This window comes from Lycorma delicatula, chromosome 7 (assembly GCF_047948215.1).
Source record: "Lycorma delicatula isolate Av1 chromosome 7, ASM4794821v1, whole genome shotgun sequence".
Classification (NCBI taxonomy): Eukaryota; Metazoa; Arthropoda; class Insecta; order Hemiptera; family Fulgoridae; genus Lycorma; species Lycorma delicatula.
This window is the reverse complement of record NC_134461.1, coordinates 29,526,186-29,550,369: the sequence shown is the minus strand read 5'-3', so window position 1 is coordinate 29,550,369 and position 24,184 is coordinate 29,526,186. Positions and strand designations below refer to the sequence as shown.

Sequence of the window (24,184 nt, the reverse complement as noted above, 5' to 3'; positions counted from 1 at the left end):
GTACATTTTCGATCCAACAGATCATGAATTTTTCATTATCAAAGGTGTGTGTACTTCGGTTACCATATTTACTATTATTCTGTCTTTTGTAAGTTAGTTTTTTTCAGGTTTCTATAAAGCCTGAATACTATAATTATTATTTATCAGTATTGTTCTCACAGCAATGAGGAAAACATATACTGCAGGCAGTGTAGCCCTCTTGGTGGATGGGAATGGTGACAAAGCAAGCTCTGTGGCCATGGGTAGGCCCCGAGGAGCCCTGAGTTGGCTCTGAGATTGCTTGAAATTATAAAATATAAAGAAAATTATTCTACTACTTTGTATCTAATGTTAATATCTTACATGCCACTGTAGCATACAACATAACGTGGTATTGATCACATCTAAATCGTAGTGAATTAATATGGGTGTAGTTAATGAAATGTGTTGTTAATCACAATGTAATTTAACCTTTAAGATTGAGAATGTGATTAATTCATGTGAAAGGAAATTTTCTTAAATATAACTTGCAAAAAATGTTAGATTCTTTTTAAATATATTTTTTGGGTAACCCTGTAACAGTACAAATTTATTTATTTTTTTTAATACAATAATAAATGCCAAAAGTTTTTGGCATTTATTTTTGATTTTATTTTTTTAACAATCTGTTATATAAGCTGAAATTAGGTTTAAGAAAAAATTTTATATTGGAAATTAGAACAAATTATGTATTTAAAATTTTAAATATTAAACAACTCACTTTCAAGACTGCTTAATATGATTCTCATTAATTATTTAGTAATTTTAAAGTATTACCATGATGTTCAATCAGTATTTATAGCCTACGTTATCACAATGTATTGTGATTATTTATTTCTTTTAGTTTTTAAGCTAATGCTTAGGAATTAGTAGAACATACGTACAGAATTAGTCATGATAAAGGGATCTTGGGCAAGAAAATTACTACTCTTTAGTTAACATAGTTTTTCACCCTACCAGTTTTCCCTTACCTTCTTCCTCATTATCGGTTTTATGTTTGTGTACACCTCACCTTACCAGATTCTCCATGCTAAAGATGTTAGGATTTGAAGAATCCTTGTTAGGGACTAATATTGTTTCCTGTCTGGTGACTGCATAAACAGAATTTCCTGTAAGGGAATTCTGCCTTAGGCTTATTCATTACAATTATTAGGAGGGGAATTATAGCTATTTTAATTTACCCTCCCAGTAACCAATATAGTCATAAAAAAGTTTTATCTATTGTTAGCTGTTAATTGTTATTATTATATCTTTTTAATTTCTTATTCTACTTATCTTTGTATTTCATAATGCTATCCTGATCAAAGTTTTCCTGTGGATTTCTGTAATCACTCTTGGCAGATACTAGTATAACAGTTCTCTTTGTTATCAGTGGAATGCTGCCTGCTGTTTATTTATCCAGTTGCCCCAGTTTTAATCCTGATTTTATTATAAAACTAAAAATATATATATTTTTGTAAATGAATCTTGTTTAATTTTTTAAATTTATTAGTTAACTTTTACCAATTTTTTTTTTCAAAGCAGATCTTACACAAACTGTGGAGGAGGTACGTTCAAAACTGGAAAGCATGAAAAAACTAATTGCCGAAAAAGATGCTGAAAAAGGTATTTATAATTTGTTTATTTTACACTTTAAAATTTTTTGATTTTATTATTAGTGATTTGAAATCTTTTTGGTTGATACATTTTATTCTTTGTCTTTTAGTTTTTAAAGTAGAATTTCAGTTATTCAGACCACTAAATTTTGAAATTTGTGATTATTTTTACTGCTTGTGGGAAAAACAACTTGGATCTTAAGTATGAGAGCTTCCCGTTAATTACATAAGTATAACACAGTGTTTAAGCCATATCTGCGGAGAAATTTTATCCCAGGAAGGAATTTACGATTTTCCATGTTTGATATGTAAAAATCATATCAGAATAATTTAAAATAATTTTTAAAAATGTTGAAAGTTTCATTGAACAGTTTTAATTTTAAGTAAGAAATAGATATACTGCAGCTATTCATCAGTTCTTTAAACATTATTCATTCGTGATTCAATTTTTATGTACAAAAAGTGGATAATGTATTCAGTCTTTACCAGGAATGTTTAACCTTGTGCTTTGTGCTAACATAATAAAGAATATTTGCTGCATTTTAATTTTTATATTTATAAAGGAATAAAATACCTAGGTCCATTTTTGTTAAAAAGTGTTTTTTATATTTAAAGTTTTAATGGTTTAAAATTAACACTGTTTTTCATGAATCAAGAGTATTGTTTGTTTAAAATTATGTTTTTTATATTAAAAAAGAAAATTGCTTCCATTATATTGGCATATATTTTTTTCTTTTTGTTATTTACTTCCAGATAATTAAGTTGTAGAATTTTTTTTAGACTTTACTAATTCAAAACTTAAAATATTTGTTCAATGTTACCAATAAATAAACCAACAATTGGAAATTTTGAAATAATTAAATTTTTTGGCAAAATATGTTTCTTCGTTCCCATATCCTAATTTTAGTTTTAAACTAAGAATTAAATATTAAGTAAAAACTGGTTAAAAGTGGTCTATTACCTGACAGAATTTATTATAGTGTGGAGAAGTTTAAAAAATATAATTTTATAATTAAATCTATAATCAACTGTGACAGACTGGCATTAAAAATTAATTTATGATATAACAATTATATATATATCCTGGTGATTTTGCAACACTGGGAACATCTCAGGGAGTTCAGTCCAAAAGAATTGAAGGAGGAATAAAGAAAAAAGTAATAATTTTTCTCTATTGTGATGGCAAGTTGAGTTGAATGATTTTGTTTTTAATAGATTCTATGGACTGAAATAATAAACTTAATAAAAAAAATTGCATTAAACAGATTTTTTTATAAGTCTAAAAGTCTAACCAATTTCTTTTTCTGGTTACCTTTCTTATTACAGATTGTATTTGTAAGTAAGTAAACCGTGCTGTTTTTATATAGATTGCATATTGTTTTATAGTAATTTTATATCACAACCTTGATCATCATTTAATGATACAGCGAGAGTATTTTACTCCGGTTTTTTTCCTGCAATAAAGCAAAACCTTTTGCTAGTTCTGTCATTAACTTTACAATTCCTCATATGTTTAGCATTGTAACTTTAATGTTATATAAGTTTTGTGGTTATTATTTTTTTATTCTTTAAAACTCAATAATAAATAATTTTCTGTTATTAATAAATCCCCCTAGAGTTTTCACATTTCAGTTTATTTTTTCAATATATGACTTATGAAATCAGCTGACCTACTTTGTCAGATCAAAGGTAACTTTTTTTGGACACATTACTTCTTACTTTACAACTAATTATATACATGATGCGTAAAGTCATTATCTACTGCACACTCTATTTTATTATTATAACGAATATATTTCAGAAATTTTGTATTTTTGTTGTAGTTGTAAAAAAAAATTCTTCGATGGTGTTGGTTGCTTGGGTTAGGAAATGTTTGTGTTGCAGAAAACTACACATTTAATCATTACAGAAATTTGTTCATCTTCTTACAATAATTGTTACTTTCAGAGTGAGTTACTTGAAACTTTTCATTGTATCTCTCTGCTTCACCCATTCTTCCAAAATATTTCACTAAGAATATAGTTCTATATCTGTTTCTTCCTTTTTTCAATATATGAATGCATTGTTTTAATTTTTATTATGTTCAATGATTTTTGTTGTTATGGTGAAATAATTGGTTTATAGTTTATTACTTTGCATCCTTTCTGTTATTCACGAAATTATAAAATTTTGAATATAAATGATTGCTTATTAAGTTTTGTTAATGCTCTTGTCTATTTATGATCAATTAATATTTTTCTAACTTTACTGCTAGGATGTGACTCTTTTCTTATAAAGTTGATATTAGGGACATCAGAAGTTGGTGTTCAAGTACTATATTGGAAGTAAATTTAATTAAAAAGTCTAGGGAAGTTATTCTTTAAGTTTGACAGTGTCTGCTTGATGTGCCCAATTTACTGACAATGTAATAGCAGTCTGTTTAAAATGACTGTTTCTGTTCCAAGTACAACAGAGTGATATACGTTCCATCATTCCAGTCTTTTATGTAAAAGACAAAACTACTGTATTGCCAACTTGTTTCAGGTTTTATAGATTTTATAAAATTATAAATATGTCAAAAAATTTTGTGAAATTACAGAGAGAAGTGATGATCGTTTTTAATATAACTGTGGAACTTCTTAATTGCTGATAAAAATATTCAGGAGTATCAGGAACTTTCTGTATGAAATTTATTATAGGCAGTTTAGTCTATTAGGAATTGTCCTCTTGTGATTTTATGATTAAGAGAACAGATGCTAGACTTATGTGATGTTAAAATTAAGAAACTCCTTCCCATAAATACCAAACAAATGTATTGATGTGCGTGTGTCTGTTGAAAAATAAATTGAGGAATGTGTTCTAAATATATTATAGCTTAAAATAAGATGTTTTAATAGTATTTTCTAGCCCTTGCATTTTTACTTTCAAAATACCTCTTATAATTGTTTGATTAATTCTTCTAGTCTTTTTTCTAATAAGTGCTGTATTGTTATACTTTGTCTACTTTCTTCTTGAATGAAGTTAGCTATAATGTGTATACATTTGTAGTAAAACTTTGTGGATTAATCATATTTATCGAAATTATTCATCTAGTCCCTGGGCACTTAGTTTTTTTAACTCACTGAATTGATTATTTAAGATATAATTATTATTTTTTATTACTATACATCACTCAACATTTCCTCTCTAGTATTTAAAATATTTAACAATTTATATAATTTTATTATTTTTGAATTTTCTTAGTTTATTTATTTAATTGAGTTGTGAAGAAAAAAAGCTTTTTCACAATGTTTAATTTAATTTCCACCAAGAAAAAAATTTGAATAATCAATTATTATGATGTAGAAATGCTAACAAATTTTTTATTTCATTTTGATGATGCAATTTTTATCCATTATGAGCTGGATATTTCACATAGTGGTTTATTAGTCAGTCATACGTTGCACTTCTTTCAAGTCCCTAATTATTTGCATTTTGGTTGTAGAAATAATAACTATGAATTAAATATTTTTCTTATACGACTAACTGCTTCTAGAATAGGTAAAATATGTTTGTCACTGAAAGTGAAGTTCTGCCTGTTGAGGGCTAAGTTGCAAAGTAACTTAGAAGAGTGTAACTTTAGTAACTTTATGCACGTGAGTGTAAGCAGATATTTATTGACAGGTATTTTCAAATTGTCTTCCTAAATCAGCTGATTTGGAAGTCGAGAGTTCCAGCGTTCAAGTCCTAGTAAAGCCAGCTATTTTTACATGGATTTGAATACTAGATCGTGGATACCGGTGTTCTTTGGTGGTTGGGCTTTCAATTAACCACACATCTCAGAAATGTTCGTCCTGAGACTGTACCAGACTACACTTCATTTATATTCATACATATCATCCTCATTCATCCTCTGAAGTATTATCTAAATGGTAGTTACCGGAGGCTAAACAGGAAAAAGAAAGAAAAGGTATTTTCAAGTTATGTAGGTTGTTTTTGGGACCGGGTTGGTCTAGTGGTGAACGCGTCTTCCCAAATCAGCTGATTTGGAAAGCGAGAGTTCCAGCGTTCAAGTCTTAGTAAAGCCAGTTATTTTTACACGGACTTGAATACTAGATCATGGATACTGGTGTTCTTTGGTGGTTGGGTTTCAATTAACCACACATCTCAGGTTTGGTCGAACTGAGAATGTACAAGACTACACTTCATTCACACTCATACATATCATCCTCATTCATCCTCTGAAGTATTATCTAAATGGTAGTTACCGGAGGCTAAACAGGAAAAAGTAAACAGGAAAAAGAAAAAGGTTGTTTTTGGGATAATTTACAATGCAATATTCTAGGACTAAATAATAAAATCACTGTTGTATCCTCTTTTTGTAGTTGCGAGATATAGTGTATCATCACCTGTGGTTTTTATTATGAAACTGAACATTTTGCTTTTTTTATGATGTTTAACCTCATTCTGTTAAATTTTTCAGTGCCTAAATAATTTAATACGATACCGATTTTACAGTTCTAATTTCATTTTAAATATAATTTTTAAAATCTTAATTCTTGTTTGGGTAGGGATAGACAGTTTTTTGGGGGTCAATTTTCTTAGAATTTTGCTAACAACCTCAATTTATATTAAGCCTCAGTACATGCATGCATATTTTACCATTTTTAAAGAAATTTGCCCCAAAATTCCTCCTTCCCCAAAAATCAAAAAACTATCTTCATTTATTGCATATTTTTTATTCAATTTTTTTTTATATCTTCCTAAGCATAGTAATAGTGCAAGTGACCCAAAAAATACTTTAGGGGCAATATTGTTTGAGGGGGAGCCAATCAAAGTTTAAAAATATATATTTTTTTAAAATATTTTTTGGTTTATTAGCATGTATCATTATTTTTCCGCTATATAAGAATAAATAACCAATGTCAAGAAAGTATTACAATTTTGTTATCAGCATTTTTTTATAATCTTATCTATACTGTTACCATTATTTAGATTGCTTTACTAAGTACAGTGAATTCTGAATGAATATTAATAAAATATACGTTTGGAGAAATTTAACTGAATAGTTTTGTTATTAATTGTTACTATTAGAAAAAATTAAACAATTGGGTTGATATGTTACAAAATAACTAGAATTATTTATTTTTTATTTCTTGTGAAGTTCAGGCTTTTCTCAAAATATGATATTTTAGCATATTTTTAAATATATACGAGTGTAATGTATAAAAGACATTTGAAACGCCCTGTTAATAATTATTTCCATCATTAAACTTCATACTAATGAAAAAGTTAATGAAAATGTAATAAATGAATTTTACCTAAGAATCATTTATTAAAAATATTTTCAGTGTTTAGCATTAAAAAATAATCTATTTTCCTGTTATCTTTATGTTTTTGATATAAGTTATCCCGATAAATGATTAACAACTCATATTATAAATTACAGTGATTACCTTTTAGCTTAATTTGTGTATAATGTTAATTTTTTTCTTTTATCAATTGATAAACAAATAAATATATCTTTAAGCCACATCAGATTAAAATAAACATAAAATATTTTGTTTTTTAATAGCTTTGATTAATCCTTTAACGGTTCTTTATTTTAGCAGAAAATCATATTAATTATGCCTTTTTTTCCCACTAAACCTTTGTTATTTTTCCTTTTTTTTATCTATACAATGAAATATGACAAAACTACTAATTTAAGGACCTATTTATGTACTTGTCTTATCATGCAATGTAAAAAATAATATTTAAAAGTTCAATTATATCACCATCATTTACATTTGATGTACAAGCTATTTTTTATAATAAATATCACTTAGAGTACCTAGTTGTTGCATCAATAACATAGTAAAATATTACTAAGTAATTCAAATAATAACACAGAAGATCATTTACTCACATAAAAAATTACTAAACTTAGGTTATTTATTTACTTATGGTCACATCCACAGACACAACAGTTGGAAATAAAAATGTGATTGAAAGTTACATGAAAATAATGATAAAAAAATGAAAACGATAAAAGAAAACAGTAAATAACACAAAGAAGTAATAAAACTAAAACATAAACAACTTAAGGAACGATCTGATCAACAAAAACAAATGCATGGTTAACAACTCTTCAAAAGGATATGAAACAAGACATATAGAATAGAGAACCGATATGCTACTAGCATTTCACCATTAAATTAGAGTAAAAAAAATACACCGTAAAATTAAGAGTAAATATGGAACTAGACTCACACGCATTGCAAAAATAACTCATCAAAAAACAGAATAGAAGAGGTCAATTCATAATGACAGATTATTTTGTCAGAGGCACTTATTATCAAGGTAGTTAGTTAATGACGAGTTATCTCATCAAAAACTGGTAAGGGGTTAATTATAAAAAACAAGTTTTCTTTATGTTAAAATTGTTAACACATTATAATATTATTGATTATCTTTAAGTTACTGCTTTTAAATTTTTGTGTTCCATGTGCTATACATAGTAATTAGAATACTTAATAAGAGAAGATAATTAAGAGGTTTTCAGTTCTCTAAAATTCACATAATTGGCTGTAAGTATTTAAACTTATTGCAGGGTTTCTTATACTTTTAATGCAGTTTGCTATAATAAGAGTACATTAATTATGTTTAATGTCACTTAAATTAAACATAGAGTAAAGCCAAACATTTTTATACTTAGAATTTTGGGTGATTCTTTGGATGATACTACTATGGTAATAGCTCTATTATCAGCCTCTAGTTATATATCAATTACAGCACTGTTATCAGCCTTCTAGCTATGTATGAATTGTAATTGTGTAAGTGTTTCATTCTTCATTTGCATGTTTCTAAAGTCTTCAGGCAATGGGAAATTGTTTGTTTTATAGATCTCAACTCTCTAATAAAATAATTCACAGAAAGATGTTATCTTCATTTTTAAAGATTTCACCTTTTCAAATTGAATTAACCTTTTTAATGTGAATCCTGCTCATGATTTAAACCGTCATAGTAGTAATATAAAATAACCTGTCTTGCTTTAGTAGTCTCAGGAGAGTTTGAAGACATCCATAGCAATGATTGAACCTTGATTTTTGCATACTGCCTACATAACAGATTTTCAACCCCAGTTTCTAAAGCATTAAGAAATTTTCAGATATAGTTTATCCTGCATAACATCAGGAAGAGACCCATTTTACTCGGTTGAGACCCATCGTGGTAAAAATTATTCAGCTATCTTCATTTGGACATTCAAATTGGGTGTGCTGAATTTCCATTAATACAGATATTAGTTTAATCTCTTTATGTTAATTTTTCACGATTAGATTTGAAATTTGTTAATATGTTGGTTTATAAACAACTTTAGTGACTGAAACATTTACAGTTTTCCACTGAAGTTCACCCTTTTTTTGAAACGCTAGGTTTTTTTAGATTTGTTTAACCCCCTGTTGTGAAACATTGATATATGTTTGCTAAAACTTATGTTTTATTTCAGCTTGAATATCGCTGAGCTTTCGGCAAAACTGTGATACAGTAGCAATGTTACAACACACTTTCTGATAATACTTCAAAAACATAAGCACTTCATCACTTTACTAACAAGTCTAGAAAAAGTGACCCTTCAGTTCAGTGTTAACTGCTCTGCTATCCTAAGAAAAAGAAGTGAAAAGAAAAGTGTATTCTTTTATATTCTCAAGAAAAAGCAAAGTTCAGATATTTTTTGAGCAGATTTTTAATACTGTAATAGAATATAATATAATACAATATAATTGTAATAGAAAAGTTTTAGGTAAAGTAAAAAAGAGATTGGAAAAGTAATCTTTAGACTGGATAAATGTGTAATAAAAAATAAAAACAAAGCCAATATTTTATATTGACCCATCAATTCATAGGATTGATTAAAAATCACATTGCAAATGTGTTGTATTATTTCTTTGATTGACTTTTCATATCGTTGCATAACATTTATCTTGCATTACATTATTTACTTGAAGCTACTTTGTTAGTCTACACATTTTTGCATTTTAGAATTTATTATTAATCTCATTTGAAAATAACAAAATCATTAAAAGTTACAGGATCAAAATTGTTTTGAAAGAAAATGTGCATGCTTCCTTTTTTAAGTACAGATTTAATAAATTTGACCCATATATTAATACAACAGATTTATAAAAAAAAAAATAATTATACAAGAAAATTAGTTTTTATACTTCCTTTTGTGATACACAACTTCACCAGATATTATATTCTTTTCCGATCAGCCATTTTTAGGAAACTGCACAAATCTGCTGACCATAAATTTTTTCTATCTTCCCAGTTTTAGGTAGGTTTTATAAGAAAGCTACTTACTGTAATGGGTACCATGATTCGACTTCTGGAAAATTTTGACATATCTTTACATTCATTACACATCACATTTCAAAGACAAAAAATCATACTTCCCTTAATAGGCACAGTATCCAATCAGTTCCAAGTGTTCGTTACTCCTCTAAACATTACCTAAAACTTTTGTCTGAAGCAACTTTTGATATGACCAGCCCTTCGGCAAGGAATGACCAAAATGTTGTTGAAATTGTATGAAGATAGGGCTTGTCGTATGCTAAACATGTGAAACCTTTTTTTCACATGCAACCATTGTTATATTGAGTAAATTTGAAGTTTTTCTTAACTTTAAGGTGGAAATCTTTTTTATCCCCTACTTAGCACTAGTGAAATCTACCTTCTAGTAGTGAAAGCACACTTCTGGTTTGCCGAAAGGAATATATTTTTTTTTTAAGCTTGGATGTACTGCATTAACAATTTGAACTTTGTTATTTAATTGAAACAGACAAGTTTTGAAATTACAGATTTATTCTTGTAATAATTATAAATATTTGAAAAAATCCAAATCATAATGTATGAAGTATTATCCCAGAAATAGTTTTGTTAAAATTAATAAATTTTTCAAGTTATAGAAAGTCACAGTATATTTTATTTTTGTTTATTTCATTAGTAATATATCTTTATTTCAGGCAGTAAACCAGCACAAGCAGAAAGAGCAAGATCTGCAAGTATTATTGATGGAACATTCCTGAGTGCTGTGTTTAGTGTTGTTCTTGTTTTAATTATCTGTGTTAGCTTCTATGCTTTTAAAAATCTTTATCATGCTATTGTTAAAAAATTCCATTTACGGCATACTGAACTGTAGTTGATTTATTGTTTTTTTCCTATTTTTTTTATTCTTATATTTTATATCTCATCAGCAATATTTATATACATAATTCTTATTACATGAACTTATAATAATTTATATTAAATTAATTAGTTAATTTAGTGATAGTGATTAGATGTATGTTAAAAAATCTGGTCAAGTTTTTTATATTTTCTTTATATATATTAATTATATTCCATGAAATTCTGTGACTTCTCAAATTTATAACCAAAGAATAAAAGTTAAGTTGTAAATAAAATTCTATCTCTTCTGTATGTTCATATTTTATTTCCTGTACGGTCTTTGGGTATACTCTTAGTGCAACCAGATTTACAGATTGCTGGTAAAAATAACCTATATTAAATGGACTACTTATAATGACAGCATGTAAAAGTGAGTACAAGAACTGTAAGTTGTAAGCAGGTGGAGGATGATTATCAGATTCCAGGTTGTCAATGCAGATAGAGGTCAATTTTTTTAAATATCTTATTTAAATCTGTTTTTCAACCTATTTTTGTAACTGCTTTTGTAATGTGTTTCAAGAAAAGTTTGTATAAGGTATGATTATATTAATCAGTTATAGTAGAATGAAGGAATAATATTAAAAAATGTATGTAGAGATATATATATATATATATCAAAGACAAAATTAAAACCTAGCTTTTCACCAGCAATACAGAATCTAACAATGTTTCTTATGTAATCTTAGTGTTTCGGCAACGTTTACATTAAAAGCGCTTTCAAGGGTTTCCCTCATTGTCAGTTAACCAAGATTTTTTTTTTAAATTACACATTAAAATTAAAACATATGAGTCTAATTTTTTTTTTTTTAATTTTGATTAATTGACAATAAGGGGAAACCCTCAAAAGCACTTTTAATGTAAAAATTGGAGAAACAATAAAATAGGGTAAGAAACATTGTTAGATTCTGTGTTACTGGTGGAAAGCTAGGTTTTACTTTTGTCTTTGAAATAATTAGTACGGAGAAAGATATGGTCAAATACAATAAAGAAAGAATTACTTTTACTAAATTAATATAAATATATATATAAAACGAACATTTTACATAACATTATACACTCAAAACACATAATTGTCTAAATTGATGGGAGCAGACTTGTGGATGCACTGTTGAATGATTGCATGTAAACTGTCAGCTAAATGATGGCATTGGTTTTTTATTAGTTTCCATTGACAGTATTAAACAATCTAATTAGACTTAATACGAGTTGGTTAGTAATTAAGTACTGAATATTCTAATGCTTTATTATTATTATTTTTTATGATCGCATAGGATCACTTAAATCAATCAACTATCAAGGTCTCTTTGATGGGACTGTTTGGGCCTTACGTTCCTCCCAGTACTTTATCATCGTTCCGATCTTTGTGCCCTTTCGTGTTGAAAGTGTTGGTCTTGTTAGTGTGAAGCAAATGTTTTTGTTCCTGATTTTCTTGTTTAATTTTATTTTATCTGTGGTGTCTTAAGTCAATTTTCCTTCAGATCCTCTCTTATTTCTCTGACCCATCTGCATCCTGTCTTGGTATTTTTCAAATATGTCCAAAGAATTCTAGTCTCCCCTTACGCATCTGATCAGTGATGGGTTCTAACTTATACATGACTGTGTTGGACACAATCCACTACTGCCCATATTTCTGGTACTTTTATTGATGCAGGTTCTTGCAGTACTTCTTTAGCAGCAGAAACACTCTTCCACCTGAATGAACAATCAAAAAAATAGTATTTCTGCAGCATAAGTTGCTTCTGGTTTTATAACTGTGTCATAGTGTCTCATTTTTGCGTTTATTGTTAAGCATTTTTTATTGTAAGTGTACTAGGTTAATTTTTGAGCTTTAGCTAGTTTGTTTCTTCTTACTTGGATTGAGGTTTTTTTCATTTAGGTTGTTTGTTATTATTTCTCCAAGGTATTTAAATTGGGTTACTACTTGATTTTATTACTCTAATATCTGTGATTTACCATCATCAATGTCAACAGTTTGTTTTGATTTTTCAGCCTATTTTTTACTTTCGAGGGGCATTTTTTAAGCCATTCCCTCATTACCACAACTAGAGCGCAGTTGAATAATAACGTTGAGAACCCATCTGCCTGGCGCAGTCAAAAGGTTCCGAGAGCTCGCCTCTGAATTTTACCTTACACTTAGTATTTGTGAGTGTCAGTTTATCATGTTTATTAATTTGATATCTAGTCCAAGGTGTCTTTTCGCTGTGGATGCAATCATAAGCTTTCTTGAAATCTATAAATGTTATCACCTTTTTTCTCAAATGCTTTATACAGTATGTATTTCAAATTTCTCAATGATTCATGTATCCTGCATAGCATATATTTATGCATATAAAATATTTAAAAAAACTGATGTAACTATAATAAGGATTTAACAAATGTATTTATTTTATAGTCATGATACTCTTTAGACGAATGTTACTAAAATCTTCTCACCTTCCTTCCAGTTTTAACTATTATAGAATTTCTTGCAATCACTATTTTTTATAAATTTCTGAGCAATTCCTATAGATTTTGTGTTCTCTAAAGAATCGGGAGTTTTTTTTTCAATTCAGTTGTAGGAAGTGAGGTACTATATACTAAGCGAAGATAAAACATTTTCTTTAAATTTAGTTGTTTTTATTTTTCTTTTTTTTACAGATTGTTGTTCTTGTTATTTCACAGTTTTATTAATTATTCATAACAATTTATTCTATTGAGTTTATCAATCTTCCTAGCTTAGCGGTATTGCAAATTTGCATGAATGCCTTGTAAGGCACCGAATGTTTTTTGTTACAAGATGACAGATAATATAATATTATATCTTCAATACTACAACTACAATAATGAATCCATATAATCACACCTGTCAATGAGAATTTGTTTCCAAAATATGTGGTCACAAAAATAGAAGTTACAAGACAGACTTAAATTAAGTTCTATTTAAAATTTAAACGACTTAAAATTTAAACAGAATGATTACACTGTGCTGGAGAAGTTTTTTTAATAAAAGGTTCATAGTTAAATGTTGGTAATAAAGCTGGTATAGCCGAATGGATTAAGGCGACAAGACAGTTGATTCTTGGTTAGACATATAATTTTTCTACTTGATACAAACATTTAGATTGTGTTTGTTGGCAAGAATAAACAATAATTTTATATTAAAAGTATGCTAAAAAAATTACTGTTTTCCTAATGCATACTCTCCAGTTGACCAGATTGATATAGGTGGGAGTATTTAACTATAGCAGACCTAAAAAGTGGTTTTTGGATCATTGTTTCTCAGATTCTGTAATTGGTCAATAATAGCAATTTTTGTCATTTGAATATTTAATTTAGACATAAATCTAAAGACATTTTTTGTCTTAAATGATTTTTTTTTTTTGTTTTCAGTTGTTTGTTGTTGTTTTCATCCATTCCCTTTACTTTCCTTTTCTGAATTTTGGTCAAACTTTAGTGATGTGTGAAAACTTACTTACACGCAATCATTGGGGTTAATTTTTTGTAGGTTAAAATCAAATCTTTCTTTTTGTTTAATAAGTAAAATAAGATTTTTTAGTAACTTTCCTCATGTATAAAAAAGACTTCAGACAACTGACTTAAAAGCATTTATACTGTGGCTTCATTGGCTACAACTGTAGGTTTTTTTGAGAAATTTTGTCAATATGGATAAAAAAATTACTTTGTAAATCTTGATGACAGTTGTCTTCATAAACTTATTCACTTATCCTGGGGGATATTTATCTCATTAAAATATGCGTATCAGTTTTTGCACTTGGAATTAGTACAATGATTTTCAAATTCCAAGTGTGTCTGCACCTCCATTATCTTCACTAACAGCAAATGTAAGTTTGAATTGATGTAATTCTCTGCCTGCATTATGCGTGTACCCTTCCTTTGATTTCAGCATTTTCATATCAGGATAAATTAGATTATATACCTATATTAAACATCTGTATTCAATATAATCTATATATTTTTTTTTTGTTTATTCATACTAATATGTATTTTTTTTAATTTAAAATAAAGCAAAAGGTGTCAATGAATTATAAGTTTTTTTTTCAATATTTTGATCCCCAGGTTTGATTGTAAACTTCCATGAAATTTAAAAACAAAGGCTTGGCTGAGAATTTTTATGAGTCACAAAGGAAACTGCCTATGGAAGTAATTACTGTTGTGTATCTACAAATAAACTGTTATCAACTTTTTAAATATTGAACTGTTTTTTAAATGTAGTGTTTTATTTATTTGTAATGTATCAGTATAATACTTTTATAATATGCATGTTTTTAGTTAAGTGGTTTGTGTAAGTCAACAAAATATTTGTATCATGTATTTATTTAATCATCTATACATCAGTTATTAATTTATCTATGGTACTTGTACTCACACTTGCAGAGAGTTGTAATAAGTTGTTAACCCTTTTTTGAGGGATTTTATCATAATAATTTTTTCGTAGTACATGCTTATTATTTGTTATAAAACGAGACTGCTGTTTTGTTTTTAGTTTAATTTCATTTAAAATTTAATTTTAAAATATTGCTTATTTAACTTTATAATGATGAGCCCTTTTAAAAGAAAACGTGTTTCTCTTCCTATTGAGAAAAAACTTGAAATTATTAACAGAATAGAAAATGGTGAATCTCGAACTGTACTATCTCGTGTCTACAATATTGGGAAAGCAACTATTTACGATATTATGAATAAAAAAGATACACTTCTAAAATTTGTATCAGAGTTAGATGAATGCGACATAAAAAAACGAAAAACTATGAAAAATCCAAACGATACCAAACTTGAAAATGCTGTTTATTTATGGTATATGCAAAAGAAAAGTGTTGGAGAACCAGTAACTGGTCCACTTCTTTGTGAAAAAGCTCTTGAAATTAATGAAAAGCTAGGTGGTTCACCAGATTTTAAAGCAAGTTCTGGATGGTTACATAATTTTAAGTTGCGTCATGGTATAAAAGGTCATGAGAGTTCTGTAGATGGATTAGCTGTTGAATCGTTTAAAATGGAATTTCAGGAATTTTTAAATTCAAATTTTTATATTAAAGATAATATTTATAATGTAGATGAATTTAGTTTAAATTGGAATTCATTACCACATAAACAGTTCACAACATATTCTCATGAAATCTTTACTCCTAAATCCAGCCAAAAATCCAGCCAAGAACGGTTAACAGTTATGGTATGCACAAACACTTGTGGATCACATAAGTTACCGTTACTCGTGGTAGCTGATCCAAAACATTCAGAATGTTTTAAAGATCTTGATAACATTCCTGTAATATATGCTTCTAAAAAGAGTTGTGTAATGGATCCAGAAATCTTTACAGATTGGTATACAAATACATTTATCCCGAATGTTAAAAGAATTAATGAGGGAAAACCTGGTAGAATTTTACTCCTTTTGGATAATGCACAATGTCATCCGTATTCTGAAGCATTAAATGCAATAGATGAAAATTTTTCTGTATTTTTTATCCCGTTAAACATCGCATCATTTTTACAACCAGTTAATCAAGGTGTTAGTGATGAAATAAAACAGTCTTATAGAAAGAAGATTGCAAATTTTCTTTTATCTAATAACGATGAATGTATTAGTAATGATAGAAAGAATGTTATAATGAAAGATGCCATTTATATGTTAGAAGAAGCATGGAATGGTGTATCAGATCAGACTATTAAAGAAGCATGGTATAAATTATGGCAAAATGTAGAAACCCTTGAAGATAAAATTAAATTAGAATTAACTGATGAGAGTTGTATTAATAATGATAATGATGAATCTACATCTTCAGAAAATCAAAGATTTTCTAGTTTACATGAAGATGTTTCATATGATGAAAGTGAAACTAAGAATTCTTTATCAAATATAATCACTGATAACGACCTCATTTATATTAATCCTAATAGTAATAATGAAGAAAATCATAATATCTCTAAATCACATTCAGTGAATAATAGAATATCAAATCCAATTAATAGTAATTTGAAAAGAAAACACGTATCACTTCCTATTGAAACAAAACTTGAAATAATAAGTAGAATAGAAAATGGTGAATCTCGAGCCGTATTATCACGTATTTATAACATTGGTAAAACAACTATTACTGATATAATGAATAAAAAAGAAATGTTTTTGAAATTTATATCAAAGTTGGACGATTGTGAAGTCAAGAAACGTAAATCTATGAAAAATGCGAGTGATACTAAACTTGAAGATGCTTTACATTTGTGGTATTTACAAAAGAAAAGCATTGGGGAACCAATTACAGGCCCACTTTTATGTGAAAAAGCTCTTGAATTAAATGTTAAATTTGGTGGTTCACCAGATTTTAAAGCTAGTTCAGGATGGTTGTATAATTTTAAATTACGTCATGGAATAAGAGGTCATGAATGTTCATGGGATGTATCTGCTGTAGAATTATTTAAAATGAAATTTAATGAATTTATAAATATTGGTGGTTATTCTAAAGATAATGTTTATAATGTTGATGAATTTAGTCTTAATTGGAGATCATTACCACGAAGTCAGTTTTCATCACTTCAAGATATTTCTTCTTCAGATTTAATGAAACTCGATAAAGAACGATTGACTGTTATGTTATGTTCTAATGCTAGTGGTACGCATAAATTTCCCTTGTTTATCACTAGTGACCTCGATATAGCAACAGAATTATTTAAAAGCACAAATGACCTTCCTGTGATGTGTAATACTCAAAAAAGTTCTATAATCGACACAGAAACTTTCACTAATTGGTACGCTGATGTTTTCATTAAGAGTATTAGACAAAAGCATGAAACCGATGGAAACAGAGGTAAAGTATTGTTGATATTTGATAATGTGCGTTATCAACCGCTCCTTGAAAATTTAAAAACAACTGATGAAAACTTTTCTGTGTTACTTATTCCATTAAATGTCGCACCATTTTTACAGCCCATGAATCAGGGAGTTGTTGATGAATTAAAAGATTCATATCGTAAACGAATTATCAGTTTAATTCTTTCTGATCAATATAAGGAAAATATAGAAAGTTTTATTAAAAAATTTATTATTAGAAATGCTGTAGATATATTAGCCAATACTTGGAATGATATAGCAGATGAAACTATAACATTTTCGTGGAATAAATTATGGAAAACTAACATGACAAGTGGTAGTACTGCTGTAAATGAAACCTCAGATGACAAGGACATTGATAATATTATGAAATATTTTTCAAATAAAATTCCAGGTTTTCCAGTTAGTGATGATAGCAGCAGCACAACATCTGAATTTCAAAATGACACGCATGAACCGAAATTTAAATATGAAAATTATATGCAATCTATTGCAAGTGATACTCAGAATACTGATGATGAATATAATGATAATAAACAAGATATCGAAGATGAAAGAAATAGTAAAAACATACAGTCTCATTCTGAAGCGTATTTAGCTATTAATAAAGTAATTGAATGGTATGAACAACAACCCGAATTCGATTCTAAACAAATGTTAATTTTACATAGCATTAAAAATTTAGCATCAAGTAAAATGATTTCAAATTTATAATGTATAATTCAGTTAATAAAATGTTTAATGTTACAAATTTATGTATTATAATTATTTAGTTGATGTGATGATGACTAGCCATTCAGTTGCATTCAACCCTTGGCGATTCCATAGGCGAATGTTCTCCACGATTGTCGAACATGTATAGCTTGTTTAAGCAGTGCTATTGTCCTGCTGATGTCAAGCCAGTGTGTTCATGATCGTCCTGTTTTTCTTTTTCTGCTGACCAGAAGTTAGCATAATCAAAGTTTCTAAGCAATTAGCGTTTCGTGATGTGGCCAAAGTATGTCAGTTTAAATCTTGTGATTTTAGCTTCAAATGAAATTTCAGGTTTTATATGTTCGATGACTTCTTTGTTTGTGATTCTGGCAGTCCATGGGATTCTCAGTCTTTGCCAGCACCACAACTAAGAACACATTGATTTTCCACTCTTTTGATTTCCTGAGAGTCCAGCTCTCACAACCATACATGGTAATTGGAACACTATCGCCTACACAAGTCTGCATTTTGTGTCCAATCTGACACATCTCTCTACTTTTCCAAACCTTACGCATACTAAGCATCGCAGTTCATCCAAGAGCTATACAGCATAACAATTGATGTTGAAATCAAGGAAAATGAAATCTTGGACACATTCAATTTCATCGCCATTGATTTTTATCATGACTGCCATCACTTGCAGTTGTCATTTATCCTTTAATCTTTCGCTTTTGTCTTTGATTCTCTGAATTAATTTTTCCAGGCTGCATTTCATCTTGGCTAATAAATTTTGTCATTTGGATATTGCAAATTATTGATGTTCCTGCTGCCTAATTTTAATCCAACATCCGACTCGTCTAGTTGCGCATTTTTCATCATTTCCACATACAAGTTAAAAAGGAAAGGTGAGAGAATGCACCCTTGCCTTATGCCTTACCAGTTTGAAACCAATCTGTGTCCTCAGCTAATGATCTTATCATGGTTTCTTGATCCATGTGACGCGACTTAATGATGTGATTGATATGAGGTGGCATACCTAATTTCTTTAGGGCTTCCTGCAGTTTTGCATGTTGGACACAGTCAAAAGCTTTGATGTAATCTATAAAGCAGATGTACAGCTTCCTCTGGTATTCATGGGACTTTTCCATAATCCAGCGCAGATTTGCAATGTGATCGCAAGTGCCATAGCTATGCCTGAATCCTGCCTCAATATCAGGCAGTTCTGCTTCAACAAATGATCTCATTTGTTCTTGTATGATTTTCAGATACATTTTTCTGGCATGTAAAATCGAAGCTATTGTTCGATAATTTGACCATTCTCCAGCATCTTCTTTTTAAGGTAATGTGATGAAGATTGATCTCTTCTAATCGCAAGGCCATGTGCCGCATTCCCAGGTTTTCTGACAATTTCATTAGAGAAGCCAGAGGTGCTAGATATAGAATTTCGACTTGGATGTTATCAATGCCAGGAGATTTATTTCTAGCAAGCCATTTCAGTACCCATGGAACCTGAGTCCAGGATTGTTGTTGGTTTCTGTTTGAAAGGACCATCCTGGGGAATGCTGGTACATCTTCATATATATATAATTTCTCAGTATATTGCTTCCATCTGTTCCTAATTGCTTTCTGATTCGTCAAATTTTTCCGGTTACTAACTCTCAGTGTGCCTTGGTGGGCAGTGAAAGGCATTCTTATTTACTTGACTTTTGCAGAGATTTCTGGTGTGCCCCTTACCAAATTCAAGCTCAAGATTGCATAGATTTTCCCAATATGCCTCTTTGTTTTTTCTAGTGGCTCGTTGAAATTTCACATTTAGACTCCTTACCTCATCTTGGTTACCATTTGCTTTGGCTATATTCATTGATCTGTAATTTTGATGGTATTTTCTGATAGCCATTTGTTCCTTTCCTGCAGTTGTTTTAACGGGACATGCTTTTTTTGCGACAACCAAGATTATTGAGTTGATGTCTTTCTGTATTTCTTCTGGTTGGCTTTATATAGAAGCCATATTAAATATTTCACTTCAAATGTTTACCTCAAACAAATACTGCTGGTATTTTTGACTCAAATTTTTTCAGTGGAATGTGCCTTTTAATTTTTCAAATCTGATTTTTATTTTGGCTACTAGGAGCTCATAATCCATTTTCACTGCTGTCACTGAACTTTTCCAGCATAGTGCATAAAATGTAGTCAGTTAAATGACTACATTTGATTCTGATAAAGCAGTTGTTTGTGCCATTTGAACCAAGTGTTTGTAATTATCATGCTGGTTTTTCAAACAGAACTGAACCAGGTGATCACGTGGTTCATTCCTTTTACCTAGTCCAAATGGCCCAACAGTCCTTGCTTCTTGTTGACTACCCACCTTGGCATTGAAATCTTAGATTATGTAGACTATATCCTGTTTTGGTGTTGCCTCAATAGCTTTTTGCAGGTCAGTGTAAAATGCCCTTAAATCATCTTCCGAGGTGTCTGACATTGGGGTATGGGCCACAACAAGGGTAACATTCAGCGGTCTTCCTCTTATTCGGATGGACATGATGTGTTCGTTTTTGGCAAGCTATGAAAGCTACCCCGAGCAGACACCACTCGAAGAAATTTTTAATGGTGTCATGACAGGAGTAGTAAATGATAAAATCGTCCAGTTGAAAATATCTGCTACCACTCCAGTGCAGTTATGCAATAATGAGAATGTTCAATATTTAGTTTTTACAATGTCCAATTTTCCAGTGTTCATACCTCGAACGTTCCATGTTGCTATTTTGTGATTGTCTATGCAGCACAGGCTGGGTCTTTCACTACTAGATGCATCAGCAACTAGGATTTTGCAGGGGTTTGTCCCAGCTACATCACTATGTCCATACCTACTGGTGCCTAGTCATTGTTCAACCCTTCTTTCTCTTTCTTTCTTTCTTTCTCTAATTAGGCTCTGGGAATTACCATTCAGGTATTACTTCAGAGGATGATATGTATGAGTGTAAATGAAGTGTAGTCTTTTACAGTCTCAGTTCGACCATTCCTGAGATGTGTGGTTAATTGAAACTCAACCACCACAGAATTTAGTATTTAGTATTCAAATGATTTAGTATTCAAATCCATATAAAAGTAACTGTCTTTACTAGAACTTGAATGCTGGAACTCTCGACTTCATCAGCTGATTTAAGAATTTATACCATGTGGGTATCATTGCTCATCCCTAGTTGCTGTTTGAGTCCTAAAGAACCGGATCCCAACAAACACCATGTCTGAACTTTCATTTTGATGTCTCACCATGGGAATTTTCCTGGCAGGTTTTATGGGTGGTTTGCCATTGCCTTCCCAACCCTCCTTTATCCTGGCTTGAGTGTTTACTTTGCTGAGAAAAGTGCTGTTTTATTCTTGGCCTAAGTCCCCTATTCTCCCTGGTCCTTGAAGCTATCCCCCCTGGATCAGGTTGCTGAGATATAGTATATAGTTCCTTTTAGGTCATGTATTCTTATTTTCTCCCTATTTCGCTAATCCTTAATCCTTTCTTCACCAATTTTGGATGCTTAAGATTATAGGCAAGATCCTTATCTGATCCTTACCAAGGATATTTAAACCAGGAATGTGGTTTATCCTTGAAAAGATGCGGTGGGTTACAACTGCCATCGCATACAAATGTTATGGGTGTATGAGAGAAGAGGGTCATTTTCTGAAAGATGAAAATGTAGCTGACTGAAGAGAAAGTAGGTCAGTTAGGATCTTGTAAATACAACAGGATGACTAATAACTACAGATAATAAAATTGTAAATAATTCCATTTTTGTCAAAAGAGGAGTATAAGTACACTTCACTCTGTTTTAACATTCATGTGGAGAACTTATAGCAGATAAAGAAGCAGATATTGGAGGAAAAAAGATAATATGCAGATGACCTGATATTTATTGAAAATTATGCTACATGTTTTTTAAATAAAAGTGGAACGGGCTAAACCAAAAAAAAATTATTAGTTTTATTTTAAGTTTGCCAAAGTGAAATCAGCATCTTAACTATAAACAAAAATAAGTATTGATTTTCTTAAAAGTATTTGGATTATAGATTTGAAAAATTGAGTTTAAAATAAGCTTATTCTATCTTGCCTGACATATTTAAGTAATTAGTAATGTTGTGCATTTTTATAAGAACATTCCACCTGATCATTTTTCAGGGTATTTTTTTGTAATATACTCTTCCTTTAATTCCATTCTTAAAGGAATGTATTCAGTTTCTTCTTCACATATTAAAAAGAGGGTAATTTAAATGCAAGTTTCCTTCAGAATAAGAACTTCAAAAACCTGTATTGTGAAAAATTCTTAATTGATACAGATGGTACTGACATTTCAGTAAAGGAACACAAAACAAAGAAAAATCAATTATATATTTATTTGACACGTAATTATTGCATTGTTGAACATAACTACTTTCTATACTCTGATACTTTTAATTAAATTGTTCAGTTTTTTTTTATTTATCTTTTCTCAAGATCGTGAAAAGTATAAATATGGTAATTGATAAGTTTCTCAAAATATGTCTAATTTGGCCTTTGTTCTGTAAAATAATTTTATAACTGTATGCTATTATATGAATATTTTATTTTATGAATTAGAAGATATTACATTAATGTCTATTTTATTTTTGTACATTATATTTATTGTATTTTTTAAACTTTGTATATTAACTTAGAACTTATACTGGAATCATTTTCTGAAATATATATTTCCTCTTTTCTCTTTATGTTTAGACTTTTTAGTATTATTAAAGATTTTTTAAAGTTTTAAAATTTTATTCTGTGTTAACTTTTTTATCCTAATTGTTTTTCTTAAAAAGTTTGAATATTGTGAACATTGAACTTTAGTGCTAAAAATTGATGAAATTCAGAGTTAAAAGTTTTAACTGTGAAAATAATCAATTTTAAAATGTTAAATAAACTTCACAATTAATTAACTACAACGTTAATTTATTGACTGTTTATGGTTTACATAATGGTGGTGATGGTGATGATGATGATAATAGTCTTGCATCATTTTCATCTAGTGTCTGTGTTCCACATGAGTGTGTAATATTTTCAGTGTCTTCCCACACACTTATTTCCCTTGGTATTTCAGCACAAGGATCACATTCGTCTATTATTACTGGCAATTTTACCTACAAAAAAGTAAAAATAATAAAGATTATATTCTTTCTAATAGATTAACTTGAACTGAAATATAACACAGTTAATTTATATAGACAATTTTATTATAGTATGTTTAACTAAAATAATTTTTATTTTGGCTAAAATAGTTGTAATGATTTTCCAATAGTGAGTGTTGTGATGGTTATTTCTGTTTTTTGATTAAATCATCCAAATTCAAGTACTAATCACCAGCCACTGTTAAACACTTTCTCAATCTTAGAAGCAAAACTTTTGACATTATAATTTTTCATTATATTATGGTGAATTGTAGTGGTAGAAAACATTTTTTTTTTTGTATGAATATATATAAAACAAACAATATATGAAGTTATTTAAGGTAAATTATTACATTAATTTTAAATTAATTTATTATTTTTATTTATTGAACTTACTGAAGGCAGCTTTGGAGTAGCTGCAGCTGCATTTACATATTCTTGATAAGCTGATCGGCAGCAGTTGGGTGGATATGTAATTGAAGAAGTAGTAACTTCTGTAACTATAGTTGGTTCTAACCATGAACCAGTTTCATCCTCCTCGCCCTCTATGCACTCTGTAACGACTGTCTGTTTGAAACTTTTGCGTAATATTGGTTGTGGTTGCATTCTGTTAATGTGTGAATAAAAATGAAATATTATTTATTAATAACAATAATTTAGTAGAATTTTTACTTTTTTCCAATTAATAATTTTTTACTTATTAGGCAAGATAACGTTA

General features: G+C 29.2%; 1 protein-coding gene across 4 annotated transcripts in view; it reads left to right on the top strand.

Annotated features, from left to right (window-relative positions):
- LOC142327552 (uncharacterized) overlaps window positions 1–23,062 on the top strand; it is a 29,035-nt gene extending 5,973 nt beyond the window's left edge. For 2 of the 4 annotated variants that reach the window (XM_075370708.1, XM_075370710.1), the window contains exons 2-3: window positions 1,543–1,623; window positions 14,835–23,062. In XM_075370708.1, coding sequence (XP_075226823.1) covers window positions 15,313–18,315 — 3,003 coding nt within the window. In that variant the 5' untranslated portion in view covers window positions 1,543–1,623; window positions 14,835–15,312 and the 3' untranslated portion in view covers window positions 18,316–23,062. Of the gene's footprint in view, window positions 1–1,539; window positions 1,624–9,060; window positions 9,075–14,834 lie in introns of those variants that run through there. The other 2 variants (XR_012757010.1, XM_075370709.1) reach the window with 2 other exon arrangements.
- The last annotated feature ends 1,122 nt before the right edge of the window (window positions 23,063–24,184 follow it).